General features: G+C 34.5%; 3 protein-coding genes across 7 annotated transcripts; 1 reads left to right on the top strand and 2 right to left on the bottom strand.

The window, feature by feature from the left end:
• Positions 1-386: 386 nt before the first annotated feature.
• On the top strand, positions 387-14,196 carry LOC106129092 (senecionine N-oxygenase). Its single transcript, XM_013327558.2, has 8 exons — positions 387-545; positions 6,641-6,840; positions 8,084-8,222; positions 9,269-9,440; positions 10,701-10,973; positions 11,219-11,379; positions 12,608-12,751; positions 13,075-14,196. The coding sequence occupies exons 1-8, from the start codon at positions 471-473 to the stop codon at positions 13,279-13,281; spliced, it is 1,371 nt and encodes a 456-aa protein (XP_013183012.2). The 5' UTR covers positions 387-470; the 3' UTR covers positions 13,282-14,196.
• LOC106130170 (senecionine N-oxygenase) lies at positions 13,938-20,682 on the bottom strand. Of its 5 annotated transcripts, none has more exons than XM_013328948.2 (8): positions 20,614-20,682; positions 18,088-18,290; positions 17,530-17,668; positions 17,000-17,171; positions 16,272-16,547; positions 15,714-15,877; positions 15,177-15,320; positions 13,938-14,840 (listed from the first exon to the last, which is right to left on the bottom strand). In XM_013328948.2, exons 1-8 carry the CDS (start codon positions 20,665-20,667, stop codon positions 14,631-14,633), a joined length of 1,362 nt encoding a protein of 453 aa, XP_013184402.2. In that variant the 5' UTR covers positions 20,668-20,682; the 3' UTR covers positions 13,938-14,630. The 5 variants fall into 5 exon arrangements, with proteins under 5 accessions (XP_013184402.2, XP_060805161.1, XP_013184410.2 ...); XM_060949178.1 differs by having other exon boundaries at positions 18,103-18,290; XM_013328956.2 differs by lacking the exon at positions 20,614-20,682 and adding an exon at positions 18,869-19,047.
• Positions 20,683-22,714: 2,032 nt separating this feature from the next.
• On the bottom strand, positions 22,715-27,233 carry LOC106143670 (senecionine N-oxygenase). The gene is made up of 8 exons (XM_013345808.2): positions 27,102-27,233; positions 26,360-26,562; positions 25,907-26,045; positions 25,430-25,601; positions 24,520-24,795; positions 24,065-24,228; positions 23,172-23,315; positions 22,715-22,930 (listed from the first exon to the last, which is right to left on the bottom strand). The coding sequence occupies exons 1-8, from the start codon at positions 27,150-27,152 to the stop codon at positions 22,715-22,717; spliced, it is 1,365 nt and encodes a 454-aa protein (XP_013201262.2). The 5' UTR covers positions 27,153-27,233.
• Positions 27,234-27,831: the final 598 nt, after the last annotated feature.

Genomic DNA, 27,831 nt, shown 5'->3' with positions numbered 1-27,831 from the left:
ATCACACCTTTATACCTGACGAGGTAGACATAGTCAATAGTTGCAAATGGCACATTAAACTGAATAGCATTTTAATAAGTGCACCCATAAATTAATATCTAAGTATGAAAAAAAAGCTGCTAATGGGTGATCATTACTTACTTAACTATTTATAGCCAGAGATAATTACCTACTAGCCGGACGGGAAGTAAAGAATCGTGACTAGATACTACTGTCAGGTTTCTTGGCTACAAGCGCAAAAAGGGCACCATTTTTTTCCATTGATAAATAACGAAGACACGATGCGAATATGTGAGTCAGTGCGCCTTGACGGTCAAGGTCACAAAGCAGGTCCTGCTACCACCTTCAGGCCAGGCTTGGAGTGGACACTCATTCGTTGCCGCAACTCAGGGCCAGTGACTCGTTCGTGGCTGCATCGGATAATATCCGCTGTTTAAAAAGTATAAATTAGCATTTTCTTTTATATAACAATGGCAAGAACTTTTTTATCGTGTGTGACAGTGTTTTGTTTATTGATTCTGGAAGTCACCGATGTATTGACTGTGGTACGTGATAATTTTAATTTGTTTTTAATTAATATTTTTATGCGTTATTTTTGTTACGAAGAAAATAACGCTAAAACAATAATATTTTTTTTTAAGTTTTATTTTTCGATATATAGGTCCATACAGCGGGATCGGGTAATCAAATCAATGTTAAAGTAAACATACAAATTAATTAGGGACTTATATGAAAATGATAGGAAGTAAAATCGGATAATCGGGTAGATACCTAAATGTATAATAAAGTTCCCATAAAATCTTATCGCTGATTTAAAAAGTCATGAGATACTTACCAAAAGTATAAGATATTTTATACTTAATATGATCTCATATTAACTATGAAAAATTTATTTTTTTTAATTTTATTCAACAAATAAAATAAAATCTCTCGCCATAACTTTTTAGTGCGACTACCACTTCCACTACATCTACTATTAATTATTCCGTTCAAAGAAATATGTGGTTTTACTGTTTCCTTACATTTTTATAGGTACCTAGGATTTGCTATTCACATTTTGTAGTGCTAAAGTTCAAAATATGTATTTTTTTCGGAAAACACATAACCTGCCCATTCTGAAAATTAATTAAACAGATTCCATTGTTTTAGATAGGCAAGTAGATACTAAGTTTTTTCAAATCAGTTCTCTTAAAAAGAAAATTTTTACTTTTTATGTTATAAAACTTCTTAAGTACATTATCATTTTAGATCGGCATTCAGTTAATGAGTGCCCGGAAAACAATTAAAATAATTATCTTTGTAATCACTTTTGCAAATTGCACTTTCTTTGATATCATAATATTATTATAATAACAGATTACTTCGTAGTGACATTAGAATAGAGTCTAATTTTGTTGACATCATTCATGGCTTAGTTTATCTCTGCTTGTGAATCGTGATAATATGTAAGCTAGGTGGGAAATGCAGGTGCATACGAGTAGGTACTTGTAACTAGTGATGTGGAAATCTATTATTTGGGTTACCTAAGTTCTTTATGTTTTATCAAAATATTAAAAGAAATTATAATTATGTTTTCTTAGTTTACAACTTAGTTTTCCCAGATATCTAGATACTAATAAGTTAAGTGGTCACCAAGTGCATAACACGAGACGGGACAACGTCATCGAAGTACATAATTATTAACAAGTTACGATTTTTCTCTCTTCTTGGAGGACAATCTTTTTCATCTTTATTATCTACTAGCTATTACCCGTAGCTTCGCTCGCGCGAAATTAGCGCCGCCTACAAAAAATACAGGTTTTTCGAAAATCCCACTTAATATAAAGTTTTTACCGACATAAAATACTTCTAGATTCATGAATATTGGTTTGGAAGCTTCACATGTTATCAACTAATCCAATCAAGTAGGTACCTAGTCATATTTTCACATTTATCTTATTAGTTGGTATTGGGATGACTTGTGATATCATATATGAAAGAATATCTTTTATAATAAATAGTATGTATCCATATAAGACCACAACCAGCCCAGATCTTTATATACTCGTACGTAGGTACCTATTTACGAGTATACCTACTTCGGTACCTAAAGTTACTTTCTCTAGCGAGCATAATAATTTATCATCACTCAAAGATGCTATGTCACTAGTTTGGTAAAACAAAATAAAATTTGTCACCAGACAAATAGTGTTTACATCACTACTTACTTATTTAATCCGAAGTGGGAAGCGTTTCGCAACCGGTGCAACCTGCATAGATAATGTCTCTCCATGTTTGTAGGTTACTACGAGTCATTCAAGTTGGCTAACAAGTGTTTTAGACGAGATGAGATTGAAATTATATGGGGAAAATATTGTTTAAGAATAAACTTAAAAACTAATGGACCGGTTTCGTTGATATTTGTGTAAGTAACATTGATTACCTACTATTTTCTAGAGGATCCCATGGGACCAGCAAATAAAGAATTTTAAATTTACGTAGGTAGAACTGGGGCTTACAGTTATATATAGTAGTGCCGTGTGGTTCCCGATACTTATAAAAAAAGAATAGGACCACTCCATCTCGTTCTCTGATGTCATAAAACGCGACTAAGGGATGGCTTATACGCTTGGGATTCATCTTTTAGGCGATCGGCTAGCAACCTGTCACTATTTGAATCTCAATTTTATCATTAAGCCAAACAACTGAACGTGGCCCATCAGTCCTTTCAAAACTGTTGGATCTGTCTACCCCGCAAGGGATATAAATAGACGAAGGATAGACGTAATTATATGCATGTATGTATATCTAGTAGTTCAGTATAAGTTGAAACTCTTGCGTTACTGAGTAACGTACCTACAGCCGAAACTCGATAAGTACCTAGTTTGGGACCTGTGGGAAACCAAACCACCCACCTTTTAATATTTTGCGAGACGACTAATGGATTTATGGAAATTGCAGGTATTAAATTGTAGAATACTAATGTACCAAATTTTTACGTAGGCACTTTATGTAGGTATGAATAATAATACTGACAGTTTTTACATTCCATAGTTCTTATACCAAAATAGAATTCCATTAAAACAGAAACATTGTACCCATTAGGTATATTTGGTATACCTACGCTTTGTGTTTGGTTTTTGCAATTATTATCGACTAATTTTTGCCCATGACTTCACTCCCAGAGACAAGTAGCATATGTTTGATCTCGGGTTATACATGACTCAAGGTCAAAAATTATCTCCCTCTTCTACCTTAGCCGTGAAAGTGTAACATGCAGACAGAAAGACAGACAAACTTTACATTTACAGATTTTCTCCATCACAAATGATACTCGTAGAAAGCATTCAATAACAAATTACATACATTACATTACATTAGGTACTTAGAATCTAAGAGAAAATTTCCCAATTCACTACTAGGTACTTAAGCGTAGTTCGATCGGCCATCATTATTAAATTACTTAATTATTATGTGATTTGAGTTAATTAATGAGTTCCGATTTTACAATTGCATTGTCATGTCATGGACACGAATAATGACCGTTGGATGAAACGAAAATTAAAAATAATGGATGTTGTATGGGGAAACGTCAGTGTGCACTTGGTTGTGAAGATCGGAAGCCTTGACATCCTTTACGTCTGTTATTTTGGCGCACATGCAAGCAATGTTAAAAGTATAGGGTTAGCCTTTGCCCCTGGTTGCGCCCGCATAAAAAGTACCATATCATATGTCCTTTGTAGGTACCTACTTTACACTTATTTTATGCAATTTCATGGAGATCGGTTCAGTGAGTTTGACGTGAAAGACGGACAAACAAACAAACGTTCACGATTATAATATTATATGGATGGATAATACCATTATTATGCTTGAGAGAGAAGACTTGGGATTCTCCTTTTTTCGCGATGGGCAGCTATCAACCTAATATCACGACCTGAATGTTAGTTCTATTATTAAGCCATCCAGCTGAACGGGTCCTTTTTGGTTTTTCGAGCCTGTCTTCCTTTCCTGGAAGGAATATATGTGATGTGATATGTGTTTATAATTAAATATAAAGAGTGTTGAAAAAAGAGCTAGGTAGATAGGTACTATATATAATAAAAAATACGTAGGTACTTCTACCTATTAAAACATTTTGGCATTGATGAAGTCATAATGATTTACATATAATAAGACGTTGACTTTCCTTAAAACATGTTATTTATACTTCGCATCATTATAGCTTATTTGGAAAAGACGAAAAGGTTAACATAATGTCAAGATTGTACCTTTAATAAAATCCAGCTGAATTCAATAAACCATAAGGGGATTTGGATCTGCATCTCTGAAATTGTCAGTCAGAATCTCCAGAACCATAGGTCGTACTCGTAACCTTGGTACAACTCGTACCATACATATAATCTTTCTTATCCTTCACGGAGTAGACAAAACCATTAACTTTTACCCGTATTTAAAATGAACAAACGGTCTAGTCCAGCGCCTTAAGAATCCAAAGTTAGTTAGCCTTTTCCTTGACTAACTTTTACATAACGTAGGTATGCTGCGTAGGAGGAGAAGCAATGTTGGCATATATTACCTATATTGTTTACTTGTTACCAGACTTACTACTACCTACTAACTAGGTGTACCTACTAATTTGTTAGCATTTTTCAACCAGTTTTAAATGCAGATGATTGTATTAATAAATATATAAATACAAGATAAGCATGTTTGTGAAAGAGCGTGATCTGATGCGACTCCAAATAGCGTGGAATACCAAGTTAAGTCAATGTTAATTGCCTCTAATGTAATTCCACTTAACACTTTCTACGGATATGTAACAGATTACGCTATCAGCATGCGTTATTGAGACATTACCCAATCGGGGAGAGAAAAGACAAATAATATATATATTTCTACGCTTCGCTTGTAAATATATATACAATTTTTCACTAATTTTGAACACGTACAATGTAGGTAGATAGTGTAACAAGTTGGAGAACACAAATAGCAAAAAATAAATATAAAAAAAATAATTCATATAATTGAGGGGTGTGTTTATCTTTCTGTTAATCGCGTATACGTGGATAGTTTGTCTAAACATACATAAAAGGCATAACTGGGTGATTAAAGTGGAATAAACTATAATATACATAAAATTTATAGGCCATTTGATATGTTTACCAAATAAATATAATCTGTATTTAGGCCATTGTTTTAGCATGTAAAATATTTGTAGGTATCTCTATTAGTTCTCACGCAAAAACTGACTTGCTAATAGAACGTAAATCATACAAGATAGGTGTAATACCTTTATTCGTATTGAATTGCTAATTATCCTCACCCAAACAGTGGTATAATTAACTACGTCTGTAAACAGTAGGTACCCTAATTGATTGATAAAGACCTCTGTGTTAAAATGTTTACACCAGTCCGCCATTCCAGAGGTTTCGGGTTTGATTTCCAACGAAATATTTACTTGCTGCCTGCGGCTGTGCTCCCGTGGAAATTGTAGTTTATGTTATTCCGATTTCAATGCTGTTCTATTTTAGGGGCAAAAGGTACTCACAAACTATCGCAAATATAAGATGAAGTAATAGGTATGAAATAAATACCAAATCAGAATTTAGCACCGTCTCCTAGAATTATTAGCATAAGAACCTATAACTATTATATTTACTGCGTTACCTGCTTGTTAAGGTTACAAGGCTAACCCACTCTCTTAATAAGTGATTTGATATGGCTTAGACACTATTAGTTACTTAATAAGTACTCGTAAACTCGGAATTCTGTACTCTCCAAATAGAAAAAAACTGCTACACATAATATTTTTGAATTGCTGCAATCGGCAGTTCACAGCATGTGCATTAGGCGCAGCCTCTTCTTAGCCTGCGGGGGTGTGGCATACGTAATTTTCTTTTGTATACTTGTCTTAACTTTAAGCCACATAGAGATTTACTGTGGAATGATATAACAAAGATATAATATTAGCTACCACCAGTGCGGTTTGGTGGGAATTGGAAATTTATTTTAGGAATGGGACTTAAATATGAATGATGATATACCGATATCATACTTTAAGATATTCTCAATCTTTGACTATTCTGTTCATTTAAGTTATGTAAAGAGAAATTGGGGTTAAATGGTCAGGAGGGCGTTGCAGCACGCACGTAAACTTATGTAAACTCTATTGACTTTGTGCATCTTTGTAATAATTTATTGCTAATTTTATTTTGTATTACTTATCTACCCTTAATATGTATACAAAAGTTTATTTTAATATCACAATTCAATAATTAGAAAATTGTATGCGAAAATACTGAAAGGCATAAATGAGGACAGATTTCTTAAATATAGTACATACGAGTAAATAAAACTTCACAGAGGTATCTATCACTAGAGGTATAGGAGATCTTTTCTCATGCCTATTCTCATCTTTTAATCTTTAGACAAGAAAACATGAAAAGAAGAAACAATGGTTTTTTTTAATAGGCACATTCTAAAAGGCACGCACTAGATTAAGTTTGAATTTGATTGTTGTCCACCACCTAGGTATAAATTTCGCGAACAATTTTTGCAATAAACAGTTTCGACATATTTTTGAACGAAATGAATCTTCCCGAACGGTAAACCTTCGACTACCCAACAACAATCCTCAAACAATTTCCCCTATTTTCAGGGTAAGCCAGTAAATAGGGCCTGCGTGATCGGTGCAGGTTATTCAGGTCTAGCTGCAGCCAGGTACCTGCAGCAGTATGGGGTCACCTACACAGTGTTCGAAGCCACTAGACACGTTGGTGGAACATGGCGGTTTGACCCTCATGTCGGCACTGACGAAGATGGGCTGCCACTTTTCACCAGCCAATATAAATACCTAAGGTATCTTCTTATTTGATTATCTTTCTTGTATTTGTCCTCGTCACGACTTTCTTAAAGAGAATCCGAGCCCATCTACGAATATGATGAAGCCAGGCAGTCATGCGCACAGCGACTAAATACCTAACCTGCTTAGATTATGTTTTAACCATCGAGTATAAATTTATACTTAGAAACTAGGACATTGATACATGACCATGCAGGTTTATCCAGCAGTTTCTTCAAAGACGGTTAGCGAACTCATAATGCGTGCCAATTCTGAAAGAGGTGTCTCCGAATCTAAATGAAATGCCAAAACATATTTTCTAGCACACGGATGTTACATAATTTAATTAAAAGGTTGAAAAGACAGTAAACTCGTTATGTCTCTCATTATGAAATGAAATATGGCAGGTAGGTATATCCAATCCCAACTGCCAACCATATTCCGGTTTTATCGTCGAGATAAATAAGTTACTTCGTTGGCTGCACGAAAACATAGGTACGATTCCACAACATTCAATGTGGGTCATCGTCATTTGTATAATGGCTAATTCCATTTGGTTTTACCTGACCGCACAAGAACTGCGATGTAATTCAAATATTAAATTACCGATTACCATAAAAGTGGATGGATAAATACATTTTTTGCTCTGGATTTCGTACAAAAGCAGAGAAACAATTGACATTTTTGTCCCGACAGACTAGGTAGACTGTAAACACGTTGGCGAATTGGGAACAACGATAATTATTAATCATGGGATATGATGACCAAAATGTGAAGATAAAAATTCTTTATCTGCAAGATCTTCCATTTTTTCCTTGTATACAAAGCCGTCAACCGTCAAAGTTTAAACTAAGCATTAAAGCTAGCAAGGCCGAAACCAAAGGAGTTTTCCAAATTGTTATTCAATACGAGGTGCCGTGTGGTTCTTGGCAACAATAGAAAAAAGAATAGGACCACTTCATCTCTTCAGATGTTGTAAAAGACGACTAAGGGATATACTTATATACTTAGGATCCTCTTTTAGGCGATGGGCTAGCACTATTTGAATCTCAATTCTATTATTAAGCCAAACGGCTGAACGTGGCCTTTCAGTCTTTTGATGACTGTTTGCTCTGTCTACCCCGCAAGGATATAATACTCGCTTAGACGTCATTATATGTAGGTATGTATATATATTTGTATTAATTACGAGCATATTCAAGTGAAATTTTACACCGAAGAGAGAGTTTCCCAACTTTTTAAACATTATTTTTTTTTCAGGACCAATACGCCGCGACATACCATGGAGTACAGTAGTTTCCCATTCCCAGAAGGGACTCCGTCGTATCCCTCGGGAACGTGCTTCTACAGGTACCTGAAACTCTTCGCCAACAAGTTTGACCTCATGAAAAATATACAGGTAAGATTTGTAAAGTATTCAATTCTGTAATTTGTGGTTATCAATCTTTAGAATAGGACTAATCCATCTCTTTCATTGGATGACGTGAAAGGTGACGAAGGGATTGTTTGTTCGTCGACGAAGGCAAATTGCAGGCATAGTGCAGCTATTATTATGACCCAATATAGATTAGTTACGATGTTCCTCTGAAAAGGTTGCGTCCTGACGGTCCAGTGAAAGTCAGTTCGTTTTAAAACCTGTCTTACCCCAATCTTGGTCAAAAGATGCACCACGAAGTATTTTCCAAAGAGGTGAGGACGGAACCGTGATTTACATCAGAAATAAAAAAACAATGATAGTAGTTTTCATTATGTGCATTTTAGTTCAACATAAATAGAGCTACATAATAATGGTGTACACACGCGGATATAAAGACTGTACTGATTTTATGACTAACACCATTGCTGTTTGCCTTGATGAAATTAGCACTGCAATAGATCGATCTGAAGATCTTGTGATGTTATTGTTAACATAAATTGTATGTCTGTTAATAAATACGCTTCTTAGAATTATAATGCAGTCGGCACTTATAATTAAGGTGTTATCTTTTGTACGTTCGATGGTTTATTAAATGATTTGTTTAGATTTGATGTATGTAATTATATTATTTCGGTTATTACAATTCTGTTATTTGGTCCACCAGTAAAAAGCGAATACCAATGAGATTATTAAAAAAAAATTATGTAATGATAATTGAATTTGAGGTTTGGACAATAAATCTAAGAGACCCGAAACAGCGCAACAGGCTTCAGCTGTTTCTGTCCCTGCGTTCTATTAATAAGAAGTCTTGTGCAGATTATAATTTAATTTTATTTAAAATTCTTTCGGTTGTTTTGGAGTTAACGATAATTTATGGTTTAACCAATAAATAAATTATTAGTCAAACTGCAATTAAATTATTTAAAATATCTGCTACATTGATTGAAATAAGTGTCAATTTCGTCTATCCCACTAATCCTATTGAGTTGTCCCATGTCTCACTACTAATCAACTTTACATATTTCCAGCTGCGAAGTTTCGTGACGTCAGTGAAATGGGCAGGTGACCGCTGGAACGTAACGTACATGAAGACAGACACGAGGAACAACCACACGGAGCAGTGCGACTTCATCGTGGTGGCTAGTGGGGAGTACCGCCTGCCGTCGTGGCCGAAGATCGAGGGGCAAAACCTTTTTAGAGGTAAACAAAATTTTTTTTAGTATACACACATACACATATAATCACGTCTTTATCCCTTGCGGGGTAGACAGAGCCAACAGTCTTAAAAAAACTGATAGGCCACGTTCAGCTGTTTGGCTTTAAGATAGAATTGAGAGATTCAATTAGTCAGCTAACCCATCGCCTAAAAGAAGAATCCCAGGTTTATAAGCCTATCCCTTAGTCGCCTTTTACGACATCCACGGGAAACAGATGGAGTGGTCCTATTCTTTTTTTCTATTGGTGCCGGGAACCACACGGCATGATTTTTTTTAGTAATTTTATTTAATTATTAATTATCTTGAGCATAAGCCTATGCGACAGAAAAGCAATATTATTTAACTTAGTACCTACATATAAAGCAGCTTATAAAAATCCGCTAAAGGAACATGAAATAAGGTCTATGGCTTTCAGTTCAGCTATTTCGTTGAGGTTAACGTTTGTGATTGCGATTCCTTGACTATAACTGGTAATACATAGTTATTTATATCACCATCTTCCTGGCTTTAGTCACGGTATTCTCCTCACCTGTTCGAAGAGTCCGGCTAAGACCACCATCTTGGATTGAGTACGTCAGATTTTTATACGAAGCGACGACGGTACTTATCTTTGGTTCTTATAGTTCACTTGCACTAAAAGTTACGTAAGTTTAGAAAACAAAATAACGAATTTCCAGCTAAGCATTCTACAAGCTTGGGAAAGTACTTGAGTAATTCGATTTTTTCTTAATCTATTCTGCCTTTCACCCGTTTAAATCAACGTTAAAAGGAGATGAGTTTGCTAGTTAACTTTTTTTGCCCGAATGTTGTCATTGTCTTTTTAACATCAGTCTGTAACCAAATATTCTGTGGTTCAAGTCCTTATTCTTATTTTGGTTTTTGATGAGTAGGTATATACAACATACAATTATGACGTGCGGATTTAGTTACAATCGGGTCATTTACTCAAAGCCTTCTTACTCTCTCTCTATTTTTGTAGTTTAGTCAACGTTCGTGAAGTTATCACCTGTTGCTTCTCTGTCGTCCTTAATCTAAGAGACGACTAACCTGCCTGAAAAGTCCTTAAACTTAGTCGCCTTTTAGTTTGACGACGGCAATATTACTGTTTATTGGTTTTTAGAAATTCTTCCTGGTGTGTCCCTCCAACAATAATTTTCTGCCATTTCAACTTTTTACCGACTTCAAAAAAGAAGGAGGTTCTCACTTCGACCGTATTTTCAAACCAAAAATCTCCTATTTTCAGGTAACATCATTCACAGCCATGATTACAAGGAGCCGGAACCTTACGCCAACCGTCGGGTGCTCCTCGTGGGCGCAGGAGCCTCAGGCCTGGACCTCGCTACACACTTGTCCAACATCACCTCTAAGCTGGTGCATAGCCATCATTTGCAGTACAACCAGCCAAATTTCTCCCCAACCTACGTCAAGAAGCCGGATATCAAAGAGTTCACAAGCAATGGAGTCATCTTTCAAGATGGGACTTTTGAAGAGATCGATGATGTTATATTTTGCACAGGTATGAACTCCTTAGTGTAATTTATATAGCTAATTGTATCAATACATATGTTTTGTTCATTTTTCGATTTACCTACATGCAAACATTTTTCTTTATAAACCGCAAATGGGCTTTAGTTAACCTGCTCTTTACTCAGCCGAAGCCCAGAAATTATTCCAAAAATATTTTTGCATTTCTATGCCATTTTTTACGAATGTATTTCAGAAATTACAAATCCGCCCATCATAGTATATTTTGGTTTCCAGGCTACGAATTCGACCACCCATTTTTAGAGCAGACAACTGGAGTGACCTCAACGGGCAAATACGTGCTTCCCCTGTACCAGCAGACCGTCAACATCAGACACCCCACCATGACCTTCGTTGGCATGTCGAAGGGAGTCATCAACAGAGTGATGGACGCACAGGTCAGTCTAAATCTTATATATAAAATTCTCGTGTCACAATGTTCGTTCCTGTACTCCTCCGAAACGGCTTGACCGATTTTCATGAAATTTTGTAAGCATATTGAGTAAGTCTGAGAATTGGCCAACATCTGCTTTTCATACCCCTTAGTGAAAAGGGTTGTCTTGTGTCCCTTAACAATTTTTTAACTAGAAATTACTTAAAAATAATTTATAGGTATGGCAAAACAACGTTTGTTTGGTCAGCTAGTATACCTAATATATAAAAGAGGACACTGACTGAATTCTTAAATTAACGCGTAGCCCAAAGCGCTGGGTGTAGAGATTTGAATACTATTGAAATAGTAACTTTGGTTCTTGGGTAATTCTGCACGTTCAGGCTCATTCTATATTTTTCAATGATTCAATGCGGGTTAGGTTTTCCTGTAATGGTTGATAAGGAAAAACCTGACTTAATTAATCCAAGATTGTAGTCAGAGACGCTTCTTGTTCAGGGAGGTGAGAACACAATTAAAGCTGATGCTAGCGTAATTTTAGTTTCTAAGCTACAAATTAAACCATTCAAATTTAGACCAAATTCTGTCAGTTTGATTGGAGGAGAGTGTGGCTAGTAAGCTCACCTACAAGTTGAATGGGTTAAATACATTTTTAAATAAATAAATACTTATTCGAATTCCTTAATACCGTTGTTCTGCTGTCGACATAAATTCCCTTCCATGACCTTCATGAAATTGAACAATGCGTGATCACGTCATGAAGGCCATGAGTTAATTTAACACGGAATGTTAAATTTGACCATAGAAATAGGATAGATTATTCCGATTTTTAATAATGGTTTTAATCAAGTCACGACAATAAATCCAAATTAACCAATTAATATGTAAATAGTAGATATGTTGGGTTCACGAAATACCTACATGGTTTTAAGCAGATATATGTAAACCATACCTACCTACACGTATTATTTCATTGTGCGTAATGAAGTAAGGAACAGGAGACTTGATTGATCAACATGATTAACATACAGCACAAACCGCTAAGAGTCTTAAAATCTACCATTTAGTATGCTTATACCATTTAATACACTAAGAGCGGCATTCTCTAAATTCCCACGGGAATGAAAATAAGCGGGACTTTTCGTTCAACACGTTTCTTATATTAATAATCTTATATTATAATTCTGCAAAAATATCCTAATTTTAGGCACTTACGTTTTCGAAATTCTTTTCAGGCGGAGTATTCTGCAGCATTAGCAGCTGGTAAATTCCAACTGCCCAACCAAGAGACCATGCTGAAGATGTGGCTGGACCATGTGTACTATCTCCAGGCGCAGGGCAAGAAGATAGTCGATGTCAATCTTATTGGGAATCAAATGGTAACAATTTCTTAATTAATATTAAAAAAAAGTAGGAAGCCACGTTTTTATGGCTGAATGTATTGCAAACTGAATACGGGGAGAGAAGTATAGTGAAAAAAAATGATAAAAATGAAGATGACAAAACAGAAACAAAAAGAACTAAAAACAATTTAAATAAGTTCATGTAAAATTTTTTTTAAAGATTATATTTAGCGCAGACTTTCTTTAAAATATTATTACTATGTAGATTTGTATTTATATATATTTGTATCCTTTGTGCGTGTATTAATTTCTATTGTAACAATTTGAGTTGACTAAAAATTATTTATAATTTTTTTCAGGATATTTATTTCGCCAACTTGACATCAGAAGCGGGCGTGGTAAGAGCCCCACCAGTTCTAACAGAAATACGAGATTTCAACGCCAAGAATCGTCTCGAAGATCTCCTTAACTACAGAGATTATGACTACGAATTGATTGACGATAAACATTATAAGAGATGGTATAACAAACGAGAAGGATTTCCTTGCCCTATTCAAGATTCGTAACTCAAAAAATCTAAAAGAAACTTTTCGAAGACATTGAAAAGTAATGAATAGCTGGTTTGCACCTAATGGAAAATCATTACTTAGAAAGGCGGATATTGAAATAAAATATTGAATTTTGTTGTAACACAAGTATTGACAAACTAATCGTATATATTTTTTTGTTAATGTTTATATATTTAAGGTCTACAAAGTCTGTCATGTCAGCTATAAGAAGGTAGGTAAATGTGATATTAGCCATGTCCATGACATAGAATAGGGTAAGTGTAAAAGTTAGAGTTCAAATTTAATGAAATGCTTTATTTTGAATTGTATGCATTTGAAAGAAATGTTATTATCCAATATTATTTGATTTTTTTGAACTATTATAAGTATTAAGACTTTTTAGGGTCTCGTCATTTACTAATAGAACTATTATAGGTTTGGTTTTAATCCTCAATCTGTCCGTCCGTACCGAAGTTAACTATGTTATTAGGATACTCATTTAGCACTTTAGAATTTTAAATTTATAATTAAAAATATACCTACGTGTAATATTAACAGGAAGAACATCAAGAAAAAACACAACAGTTACAGGAATTCGTCCATTAATGCTTGATTTGTTTAGGAAGTTAAAAAAGTGAAACCGAAGGCATCCAATAATATTTTTCCAATAGAAAGTACAACAAAGCCTTATTTTGAGAGTAATATATTGTAAGAGACACAATTAGGTAAAGAAAAGCCTCTGTTTAAAGCCATAGTGATATATAATAAGTAGGTATTTTTGTTAAAAAAATTAGTCCATTTAATAAATAACCTTCTACTTACGAATACTTACGAGTAAAAACTTTTTGAAGATTATAGGTTTAAGATTAGTTTAAGTCAACATCCGTTACCAGTTATTTAAGTTGAATATGACAATAAAAGATATTGGTGTCATCAATATAGTTTTATTTTATAGTCTACGTTACAATCATATCGTTCTATGTAAAATAAATTCTGTTTGGAAGACATAAGTTACTTATCATTAATTGATTTGTACGAACACTAAAATATAAAGAAATATCTTGTATTATATATGGTCCAGTTCACAGATATAGTAGTGGTGGTAACGCCCCACGGATTTAACCGTGATTGACGTTGTCGCCTTATTTTATTTAACTCAACTAATAAATGACTAGGTAATACCTGTGGCTACGCCAGACTCTAATTCTACTTTTTATATCGAACTTCTTTAAATATAATTTGAGAACTCCTAATGAAGTAGATCAAAAGGCTACCTATGTTCGCATAATCTAACAAAGGCTATATGGCGACGTAGGCGACCACTAAAAAGGATTTTAGGAAATTCCCACTACAGCTTTAACTTCAAATTATGGTACACAACTTTCATTTTTTCTCTCATTCTGGACGGTGTCCAAAGTTGTGGTGAAATTCTCACTGTCCAGCACTTTGTAAGTGTAACGTCTGTATACGAGCAGGTTTTCCAGTTTACTCTTGATATCATTTATACGAATTTTGAACATGACTGGAGGCACTCTCGCTATGCCAGACTCTTTTGTTAGATCTGCGTAGTACTCATCCTGGAAGCAGAATAAGAATATTAAAAAGAACATATATTTTTCAACTTTTGTCTTTCTGGCATTTTTCCTGATAATGTTAATTCTGGAGAGCACAAGTAGGTGTATACAAATCGAATCCCGTCTTATCTCGGTCACCTTATAGGTACAGCAAAGCTAACCTAACTCAGTGTTGATAATGGTTTTTGTATTAGGTGCTTAACCTCTCAGTAGCCTCATATGAATTCCACAGAAAACAGAGGAACTGAAACGAAGTTATTCTAAAATACTTCTACTATTTGTGTGATTTTTCCCCAATATTGTTTCTAACATTAAGAAGGTAAATAAAAGGCTACTTACTTCCTTTGCTTCTAAAAAGTGGATATGCGACAGAGGCTTGCCCTGTGATTTAACCACGTCATATCGTCTTTGCCATTCCGCCATCATTTCGTCATGAGAGGGTAGATTGAAGTTGCCGTTGATAAGGGCTGCTGTGTATCGAGCCTAGAAATATTAAATTCTTTATAAAAATTATTGCACAGTATTGGCAATAGATTAAAGGAGCAAGCTAGAAACGTTAATAGATGAAAACGATATAAAAGAGATCATATTTAGCCTTTTGTATGATCTGATCGTGAAATTTCCCTATTTATTCTTAGATATCTCAACCTTCAATCACAAACCACATCAAAGATAAAAAGAGAAAAATCCTACAAAAAGATAATAATAATACTTCGTCAGTATACAGCAAACGAAATAGATTAGTTCATTCACGGAATTCGATAACTCTTTTTCTATGACTCCTATAGATCTTAGATGTACTTATCGACAACACTAATTTGCCCATAAGGAAAGGTGAAATCTTAACAAATAAAACATAAATAATATTTTGATTACCTGGGCATCTAAGGCAATCACGACACAGGCTCGCACCACAAGCCCCAATAACACCATGGTTGGTTGATGGATGTTCACCAGGTACCGGTACAAGGGAATCACGCTATGGTGGGAAATTGATAGACCGCTGGATTCGTCTAGAAATGGGTAGTAGTATTCGTAGCCTATAACAATATTTAATGATGATTAGTAGTGGAATTAAAAAATATTCTATAAATTAAACTGCTGACTTACTTAATGTGGGTAAGCGTAGTCGGGTGCAATGAAATCGGTCCATATGATAGAAATTGGAATGTAATTAAAAAAATCAACATCACGCACCAAAATAATTTCAAGACGATCACGATGCTCAGGTATTATATCGTGAACGCTCTTAGAATAGAGTAGTGAGTACTCTAGGTGAGTAATACAGAATACTAAAGGGATTCTAAAGAGATTTTGTAGGGTAATCAGAACGCTAGACCAGTGAAATTCTCCCATAATTTGGATCGTTTAACTGGAACTGGGTAATTTGTATGATCCTTTTAGCTCCAAAATTATCATAAAAGTTATACGAACCTGTGCAATAAATAACATCATCAATTTCTTCAAAAGTGCCATCAACGAAGACGACTCCACTTTCACTTAGTGCCTTCACGTCAGGTTTTTTCACATAATTTTCTGGATACGGCGTTAAGTCCTCGGCTGTGGAGTGATGACTATGAAAGACGGTGGTGCTTACTGTGGCTACATCCAAACTGATGTCCATGCCCGATGGACCGGCTCCAATGATCAACACCCGACGGCATTTGTAAGGATCAGGTACTCTGTAGCTGTGACTGTGTATTATTGTCCCTGAAACGTTGAAAAGCCGATTAAAGTTGTAATTATGTAGTACTAGAGGCCGCCCGCGACTTCGTCCGCATGGAAACCCTATCAATCCCGCGGGAACTCTGGGATAAAAAGTAGCCTATGTGTTATTCTGGGTCTTCAGCTACCTACATACCAAATTTCATGGTAATCGGTTCAGTAGTTTTTGCGTGAAAGAGTAACAAACATCCATACATCCATACAAACTTTCGCCTTTATAATAGTAGTAGGATTATATCATTGAAGGTAGTGAAAAAACAGCATATAGAATGAATCAGTTTCTTTTGTTACAAATGATAAAAAAATCGTAATCGAATTTTTCTGTGTGGCCATATTCTGTATTCACCATATATTTTCACGTTAAAAATCCTATCTATTAAATAATTGGTTCCAATACATATTATATCTTCGAAAATGTCTCTATGAAATTAGTATACCTTTGAACGTTTCCTCCCCCGTTATGTTTGGCATGTGAGTTTTGCTATGGTGTCCCGTGCCAATAACGACATAATCATACTCTTCTTCAAATTCTTCTTTTGTAACTACTTGTTTGTGTTTTACTCTCCAAACGTTTTCATCTCTTTTGATTGATATAACATTGTGTAAGAACTGAAATTCAAATTATAATTTAGATATTTTTCTTTGAATTTGTATTTATAATAATTTATTATATTTTTTAAATAAGTGCGTAGCATATAATATTTCTTTGCAAGTAAGTAGTTTGAACGTGGGCACTTAATGTAATGTTATTTATATAAACCGACATAATAATCTTAATAATGACAGCAATATCCTTCTATGTAAGTACCATTTTTACTTATCTTAAAAACATTGAGTAGTTTTTGTTTGATATATAGGTACAAATTTTTATCATGACTGTGAAGGGCTATGGTTTTGATAAATATAGTAATTGGCATAATCTAAATATGTTTTGAATTATGTCGTAAAATTATAACAATTATCTCACCTTTATATTTTTCTCCAAATCAAAGTGCTTAGCATATGACTGAAGATATTTGTAGTAATCTTCCCAACCAGGATATGAAGGTGCATCATCAGGTAATGGAAACCCCGGTAGCTCCATTGTGGGTTTAGGCAAATTTGTTCTAGAATTGAAACGATTAGGTTACGTATTTAAAAAGTTTGGGAACAGTATGTATGTCTTGAAATTTCACTCCTTACTTATGTAACAATTAGGCTGGACTAGTGGTATACCAATGGGATTAAAAACAAAACATGAGAAAAATACTAATGAGATTGGTAGGTAGGTAACCGTAAGTAGTAGGTACCTATCACTGATTACGCGAATCAATCAAAGATTAGGTAGGTACTTAAATACAAAAAGTAAGTTGATCTAAGTTAATTTTTAAGTAAGAAAAATGTCTTAAGGTAAGGACTGCGGGAGGCATTTACCATTATGAGTACGTTAGACTATGACGAGTAAAATAAGCGGAACTAACATATTTTAAATAAGCAAGTGGTGACTTTCAACCTTCGCTGTACCTACTTAATTAAGACTACATACTGTAAATGTTTATACATGCTGGTGTACATAGTGACATTATTTTCATCGACGTCTACTCTTGGATCGTATCGCCATGTGCCGCCGACATATCTCGTGGCTTCCAGAACCGTGAAGTTAATACCGTCTTCCTTCAGGTACCTGGCGGTTGTCAACCCTGCTATGCCAGCTCCAATTACACACACTCTTGGGTTCGTCATTTTGGCCTGTAATAAATTTAATAAAAAGAATTAAGCCATGTCGATAAAAAAAAAAACAACTGGACTGATTTTGATGAAATTTGGTACAGAAATAGTAAAGTTTCAGGGGTTACATGGCGAGAGCTATATATATTTTTTTCTAATAGGACATTACTACGGTTGCGTAATCCTGGGTAAAAATCACTACTATGTGCCTAAAATAATGTCTCTTCTCTGGGAACTTAACATAGAAAATAAGCAGTAGGTATCTACCTACTGAATCCACAAAACAACACTTTGATAGTTAACTCTCTTCGTGAATGCACATGAACTGTCAAAATTACAAACACAAACGACTTCGAACTCAATATGACATACGCACACATGCAAGAAGCCGTGGCATTGAATAGAATGTAAACATATTGTTTGAGTCTGTGCCGATGCCGACACTACAGGATATTTAATCAATTTTATTAAATTTCGATTATTTAGGTAGTTTTTAATCTTAATTTTCTTAATGCAATATATCTATGAAAGGAATAATCTTCTTAGGAAATTGAATTCTTGAAATAACGACAAGCTGTAAAATATTAATTTGCCCTTACCATGTAAACTCGCATATAAATCAACGTCGTTCAAATAAGATGCCGTGTATTTCTACAAAAAAATCGCGCAACTTTATCTGTTATCGTCCGTGTGTCATTGTTTACTGTTCCCCACAAAATAAATCGATACTTAGTGACGTCTGCCTCTTTGTGTGCGTTTACGGAGACTGACTAAATATTTTCAGTAAACATTAACTGATATTTCACACTGTCATCTCTCTCTTATCAGTAATATTATCAGTCTTTTGTTTTATTTCCTTTTAGTTATCATTAGGTAAGTAGTTGCTGTGTAACTTATTATAACAATAAGATTTTTTTGTATGAAATTTTGAATTAATTTAATTACCTACCTATCATACTCATCTTAAATTTTAACGTTTCCTTTTTATCTCATTTTTTTATATGGCTTACTAATTTATATTTTGAAATAATGCTACAATACAGATTATAATTCTACAATACAGGATCTTTTTGTGTTGTCTTTTTACTGACATCTGCACGACATTATATTATTTAAAAAAAAACCAGAAGCATACAAAACCTACTATTTCAAGTTGTAGTTGCGCTTGGTTAGTCTACTATTTTATTCCTAGATGTCGTTACAATACACATAGCGACGGGCCCTTTACCAAACTAACTTTGATAGGGGGCTTATCCTATCATAGTATTGCTTGATCTGGTAAAATAGTACCATGACCTAATTGAGAACGTTCTGGCAAAAAGTCAGGTCAAGAGTACCCGAAACCGATGAGCTTGCATAAAGAGACACTTATGAAAGTGGATGAAGCAAAATAAGTATGCAAAGATCCAGGCAAGTGTAAAGATGAAGTCTCTGCCTCCCCTCCGAAAGAGAACGGGATTTTATGTATGTATCTAGTAGATCTGAGAACTGCTTATTACACGGCCACCAGAATCTCACAGTATCTTTCAAATATTAATAAAATCAGTGCAATGGACTAGAAGAAATTAAACATGACAATAAAATAAAATATAATGTGGTGGTCTTTCTAGGACAAGAAGGAGAAGCGACTAGACACAAATCGGTAGGACTATAGATATAAATGCAGGAAAAAATTTTAAACTCCTTTTACTTGTATGATGGATAGGTATAATTAGGCCCCTGGGTAGATAAGTTGGGTTATGGGCAGGTTGGTTAAGATTTGTGGATTCCTTACCTACCGATCAGAGTGCCCCAAAAAGAGGATAATAGTACTTGCATTTCGATGGTTATAGGTTTCGATAGACATGAGTAAGTTGCAGTTGTTATACCAATAAGAAGGTTGCTTAAATACTCGAACTACCATGAGCTTTAACATACATTCTCTTGCTTTAGACACGCGCATAAAACAAAGATAAGTTTTATGGAAAAAGACCATGATGACGGAGGTGTTTGCGTGCGTAGAGTGGTCAGAGAATCACATGACTGACAGCCGACCTCCGTGACCCCGTTACCAGGAACAGGCGACCAGGGTCGAATGACAACCAGTCAGAATAAAAATTAATAGCCTTTATCGCGTTGTTTAAAGTTTTCACAGATTTCCTCACTGTATATCTCATCCGATGGAAATCAAAAATGTAAAATAATTATCTCAAATACAATTTGTATCGATAATAGTTTCTGATTATTTTTTATAAAATTTTCGGCTTAGTTTATGTTTTGAATTGTAAATCACTCAATTATACCATGATTGATCGTGCAAAAAACACTTGAATTTAAAAGAAGAAATGCATAAAAAAGTACTCACAGCCAGTAGAAATCCCACTTGATATGCACAGATTGCGATTATGTACCGAAACATTTTATTTATTTAAAAATCACACTTAGCATTACCATTCCGGTTACTAACTATCTTGACTATGGACCAAATTAGATCATTATATATTACTTACATTTTACTATAGTTATACACATAAGTTATCGGTTAACCTCATAACTTATACAAAGCAGTGATAATGAATAATTAAATGTAGTGATTACATACTGCGGATTTGTAAATAATCTCTAATCTTTAATAAACAACAACGTTACCTTTTTTGCCTACAAGACCTATATATGTATTACTTGGTTTTTGTTTTGTCCACACATCTGTAAAACTTAATTATATCAATACATATAATAAATAAAATATAAGAACAACAGTATCCAAAATGTTTTTTAAAATTTCTGTATGTTTGTATTCACATGACGAGAAAACAATTGCTCCAAGTATGCGGTTTACTCAGAGGTGTTAGGCCTGGTCCAACTTAAACTGGTGTATAAAAATCGCTCCTCTACCCCTCTATGGGGCAATGCGGCGGGTCAGCTTTTTCAGTGAACTTTTACGTCGAATGAAGTCGTGGGCAACAGCTAGTAGCTCATAAAATTTTTCTTCAAATATTTTTGCATTATTATGTTACAAATAAACTCACAAACTACTGGAACCATTTTTTATATTTGGCCCAAGACTTAAATCACCTTTAAAATATCTAGTTTATTTTTAGCATACAAGCATTTTCATCCATTTCATTTCTTCATCTCTTTCCCGTGTTTGTCGTAAAAGGCGACTAAAGGATAGGCTTATAAACTTAGAATCGTTCTTTTAGGCGATGTGCTAGCCTGTCACTATTGAATCTCAATTGTATCAGCTGAACGTGGCCTATCAGTTAAGAGAGTTCGTTGATATCATATTGATCCTATCTTTTTAGGAAGTCACAAACATCTTGCACAATTTTTCATTGGCCACAAAAAAGAGAATATTATTTTTTATCGTATTATTGTTTGTTTAAAGAAGATAATATTTAGACCCCCAGCAGCCAATTTTTATGATAAACCTTATCTTATAAAACAATAAAACCTTATAGTATTTACTACGAATTTGTTATTTCATTTTAGGGATCAAGATCTCAAAAATAAAATCTAGTAATTGTTTTGTACTTTGTTATATTTTTATGTGTAATAGAGAGTTTACACATAAACAAATAGTTACTCAGTCTGACTCCTGCAAAGAGAACCATGAAAAAGGTAGCCATCAGATCAGTATTAAATATATCCTCCTGCGTTTGTTTCGGTAACATTCTCACCTCTCTGGAGAGCAGCCCGGGGTGCCGGTTACGATATTTGTGGGAAAGAGATGGAGTGGTGCTATCCTAAAGTTCCGAAAACCACACGGCACAAGTATTAAACGGAGACTATTGATAATTATGCAGTATGGAATTAAATAATATATTTCTTGGAATGGTCTACTCTAATTAACGGTCAGAATTGATGCGTTACTTAACTCAAGGTAAAAGGAAGTTATTTGGCATTTCGTAATTTTTCATATTTAAATCTCATACAGTGAGGACAATGAAAAAGTTAAAATAAATAAAGATGAAAAAATACACCTTTGGATCAGATATTAATAAAATATGGAACCTTTGGAAACTTTGGCTATTGTATAAGATATCAACGCATCCGACTTTTTAAAAGGTTATCGGTTTGAATCGTTACTTATATAGTTAAGTATCCAGATACTAGAATTTCATAATATTTTAACATCCCAGAAGTTTAGAACTTTCTTTGGGGCTAGCTCAATCTGTTTCACAGATTCTGTCCTGTTTTTTAATAAGTATCTTAGTCTATGGAGATGTAAAGTGTGTCACTTCGAGCTATGAAAACTGTATTATTCCGATATCAATGGTAAGACTAAAAACTTATACTATGTTTATCTATTTTTTTATAGTTAATATCCTACCTAGTGTGACATCTTGAGAATGACATTGACAATATTGAATAATGCCGTCAACGAAAGCAAGAAAATGTGAGTAAACCAATTCATTTGCTGAGTTCGTAGAAGATATTTTGGGCGCTAAACAAAAAAAAACAACTTAACAGTTACTGAAACTTTTATTTCGTTCATGTTCATTCTCGTTACCCTCCCATGTTCTAGTGAAGTGCTCACTATCCAGCACTTTGTAGGAATAATGTCGATAAGTCAGTAAATTATCGACTATAGCGCGGGTGTCACTCGCGCGGATCTTGAACATGACTGGTGGGACTCTTTCAATGCCGGACTCCTCTGTAAGTTCTGCATAGTATTGGTCCTGAAAGAAGATGACGTCTGGTGTTAGTAATCTTAAAGGCATGAATTACTAGTGTTGCAGTTATTTGTAATAAATCCAATCGCAAGAACTAGATTTCGGCTTTCAGCGTCTGTCACTCAACTTTTAGCAGACCTTTAGAAAAGTTATTTCCGGTTCATCTCGTAATAAATAAGAGATGAAAAGGTCAGTTTGTTTGTTTGTTGTTTGTGTAAGAGGATGATTGATCTTTTCCCATAATTACCTCGTTTCCACCTAAGGAATGCATGTGAGATAGCGGCCTGCCCTGAGCTCTAAGAGAAAGATATTTTTTCTGCCATTCCGCCATCATCTCCTCTTGTGAAGGTAGACTGAAGTTCCCAGTGATGAGTCCTGTCGTATACCTAGCCTGAAACATTATTCCGCAGTAATGTATGTGTTACAGAAATCTGAATATTACATTTTGTAAAGATGGTTACATAGATAGTTTTTATGAAACCTACCTCAACAAAATTTGTAAATAATACGGCTACAGTAATCGGTATTTTACAATTCATGACCGAAGCCGCTGGCATATACTAGTTTCATAATGTTTGCATACCTGAGCATCTAAAAACCTCCTGAATGTGCAACTATGAACCAATATGGGTTCTTCCCCTGCGAAGATTGCGGAGATCAGACAGGAGTCGCTTCGTGTAAGAACCTGCCTTACCCGATCCAGGATCTTTGTCAAGGCGGACCTTGTGCTCCTCTCCAGAGAGGTGAGGAAGAAGAAAACAAAACTTCGGGAAAATTTTAAGGTACATATTTTTTATTTCATGCAGCTGTTGGCATATTATTATGCTAGTTATTAGAATAGAATAGATTTATTTTCAAAATTGGATATAAGGTATCACTTATTGACGTCACATCACTTAAATCTAATTATAACTACTACCGCTTCCAAAGCGCATGTGTAGAAGAAGAGGCGGAACAAACTAGTGCAGCATTTTCATCGGACGTCAATGTACAAATATAGATCTCTTAAATCTAAATCATGGACGAATGCACATTGTCTACATTAAAAAACATGACTGAATGTAGAACTAGTTATTTCAATACGAATATTTCGTCAAATAAATAAAGAATATATATAAGAAATATTAAATCTTTGCATACCTGAGCATCCAGAGCGACCACGAAACAAGCGCGTACGACCAACCCCAACATTACCATGGTGGGTTGGTAGATGTTCACCACATTTTTGTGAAGAGGAGTGACGCTACTCTTCGTTATGGTAAGGTTACTTGACTCGTCGATAAAGGGGAAGTCGTATTCATATCCTGTTGTAACAAGTGATGAATTTATCATTCCTGTGTATGTTCCAAATAGCGAGAAACGGAAAAGAAAAGAGTAGGTATGGTGTTTTCAAAATTTCCGTAGTAAGTGAAAATTATGCCATAGTCTTTTTAGACATAGAGAAAAACAGAAACCATTGCAAGGACTATACATAATTTATAAATATAAATTTAGTTTTAGCTAACATTAAAGGTTCATAAATGGTAATTACAAAAGCAAGGTTCATTAATTTTTTTAAAGATTTAAAATTTTAAATTGCTTGTATATTAAATAACCTGTGCAATAAATGATGTCGTCTATATCCTCATAAGTGCCATCAACGAAGATAGCGCCAGTTTCATTCAGCTCTTTTACGTCGGGTTTCTTCACATAATTCTTTGGGAATGGCGTCCTAAACTTGATGAAGGTATGACGACTGTGGATGACCTTTCTGCTGACGTCAGTAAGTGCTATAGCAATGTCCATGCCTGACGGGCCAGCCCCAATGATGAGGACGCGGCGGCATTTGTATGGATCATGAATTCTATAGCTGTGACTGTGGATTATTGTTCCTAAAAATAAACGAAAAAATTAACTTCTCTTTTGAATGTCAACCATGTTTTATAATGCGATTGTCACATTGCGTAAAATACCTATACATACCTGTGCCATGTGTTTCCCGGCACCAATAAAAAAAAAGAATGGGACCACTCCATCTCGTTCCCATGGATGTCGTAAAAGGCGACTGAGGGATAGGCTTTTAAAGTTAGGATTCTTCTTGTGGGATGGGCTAGTAACCTGTCACTATTTGAATCTCAATTCCATCATAAAGCCAAACAGCTGAACGTGGCCTATTAGTCTTTTCAAGACTGTTGGCTCTGTCTACCCCGCAAGGGATATAGACGTGATTATATGTATGAATGTATGTACATATACCTAGTGTGAAATCATCCTTGTATTGGACAACCGACAGTCGATTCAGTTTTGAAAATGTTCATTACTATTCAAACTAGAAAAAAAATATGGTAAAAACATCCAATGAAAATGCAATCTTCAGAGAGCTATCAACTAAGAAGCCAAACAGCTCAATATGTATAGAATTTGGTAAAATAAAGGGCTATTATAGAATATTATTACAATTTATGTTATACTATGCTCAAACCTAAAAATGCAAGAGAGTATGGACGTATTTGTCCTTTCACATACCTTGAAATTTCTTTTCTCCCTTTATATAAGGCATTTTAGGCTTGCTAAGATGTCCAACACCAACTATTACAAAGTCATACTCTTCTTCAAATTCTTCTCTTGTCACCACCTCTTTGTGTTTAACTTTCCATTTATTTTCCTCTCTTTTTACTGATACTACATGGTGCAAGAACTGAAATCGATATTTTCAAATGTTAATATTGTTTATTTTTAATCTTCTATAACGTGATCTGTAGCGTCTTTCCACATGACAGCCATTGGCATATTAAACATTTCACAATTTATGTATGTACTTCTACATCTAACAAGTCAACAGCATAAAAAAAATAACTGTTTCAATAATATTAATGAGAAATATTTATGTTTAATGAAAGCAGATAGCGTGTGTAAATAGAAACGATGGATAGGAAGACCTAGAGGAACGTAACTTGATAAAATCAGGCGTATTCTTTCGTGTATAATGTGGATAAAACATACCTTTATATACTTCTTCAAATCGAAATGCTCAGTATAAGACTGAAGATATTCATAGTAGACTTTCCAACCAGGGAATGAAGGTGCATCCTCAGGTAAAGGAAACCCCGGTAGCTCCATCGTAGGTTTTGGTAAATTTGTTCTAAAAAAATTTCGATAAAATTGGTTATCTTAATTTTTTTTGTATTATTAAATATTAAAAAAAACTTTCTAATTATGTTTGTTAAATAACTACTGTTAGAAATGATGACGATCAACATTTATTGAAAAATAATTTTATCAGTATGTATGATAATTATTTATAATCTTTACGTTAGTATCCCATAACACATTCGACATTACCTATAATGCTAGCCCAATATGTTTAATTTGGCCCTATTTAAACTCATAAAGGTTTAATAATAAAAACATACGTTTGTAGACATCCAAATCAAATTCATACAATAATATGCTTACTTCAAATCTTTGTACATGCTGGTGAACACCGGCAAACCATGGTCATCGAAGCCGACCCTGGGGTCGTATCTCCAAGTGCCTCCGATGTATCTGGTCGCTTCCAGCACCGTGAAGTTGACACCAGCCGCCTTCAGGTATCTGGCCGCAGACAACCCTGAGATGCCAGCGCCGATCACACATACCCGAGGGTTAGGTATTGACACCTCAAATTGAACGTTCATTGTTTTAAATTTATTATTATAATTTTTATTAGGATTAAGATTCTACATGATTTATCAGTTGATATAAATCGTAATAAATAACTTTTTACGAACATAATTTCCAAAAAAAGTACTTCTTTGGTTTCTCTACGGATTAAAAAAGTAGGAACACGATCTATAGACTGTCAAGCATATACCTGGTAGCGGAGGGTGCAACTGGGAACATGTTAAGATGAGAGAGAGGAGTATATCGAGAGTGTATGTATAGATTACCACATTTATAATTTCCATTCATTAATATACTAAAAAATTACATTCAAAATTAAAACTAGTCATGCACCAAAATCAACAATTTTTTCAAGATTCTTTTTTATTAGGGTTCCGTACCTAAAAGAAAAAAATGGGACCCTATTACTAAGCCTCCGCTGTATGTCTTTCTTTCACCAGTTTATCAACAAGATTATATAAATAAATCTTGGTAATGTAAACTATTCTAAAGTTTCCTTAGTTTTGTCAACCAAAATTTAAAAAAAAATACTTACCGCCATCACAAGAGATACTTGGCAATAACAAACAAATAGAATTAGTAACATCGTAATATCGACAATTAAAATTTTGTTTACCACAAGATTACTATTCCAATTTGACTGGGAATCAACACTACCTATACTGGACTGGATACAATCGGCATAATAAACTTAAACTAAGTATATTATGATTCATACTGATCAGAAAATATACATAATTAATGACATCTCCTCTGCCCATCCTTTATTTGCAATAGTAAATTATGTATGCAGTTATGGTCATAGATCTTAAAATGTAAGACTTATGACGTATTTTGGTAGGTGTGGTTTTGCATATAAATATTGTTTACAGACAAATTGCATTAAAAATGGTTCTTTTTGTTAAACTAACAAATAAAAAAAAATAGTAATGAAACAAAATCGAATCTTGTGTTTCCATTCTATATTTTACTTTTTTGTTTGATTTGTTGCGTTTTAGAAAGATATGACTTCTTGAGTGCCGTGTGGTTCCCGGCAACAATAAAATAATAGGACCACTCCATCCCTTTCCCATGGATGTCGTTAAAGACAACTAAGTGTAACTATACAAGCCTATGCTTGTAAACTTGGGATTCTTCATTTAGGCGATGGGCTAGCAACCTGTCACAATTTGAATCTCAATTCTAACAGCTGAACGTGGCCTTTCTGTCTTTTCAAGACTGTCTATCTATCCCGCAAGCGATATAGGTGTGATTATATGTTTTTA

Source organism: Amyelois transitella, chromosome 18 (genome assembly GCF_032362555.1).
Source record: "Amyelois transitella isolate CPQ chromosome 18, ilAmyTran1.1, whole genome shotgun sequence".
In the NCBI taxonomy this organism is placed as follows: domain Eukaryota; kingdom Metazoa; phylum Arthropoda; class Insecta; order Lepidoptera; family Pyralidae; genus Amyelois; species Amyelois transitella.
This window is presented reverse-complemented; position numbering and strand designations above follow the sequence as displayed.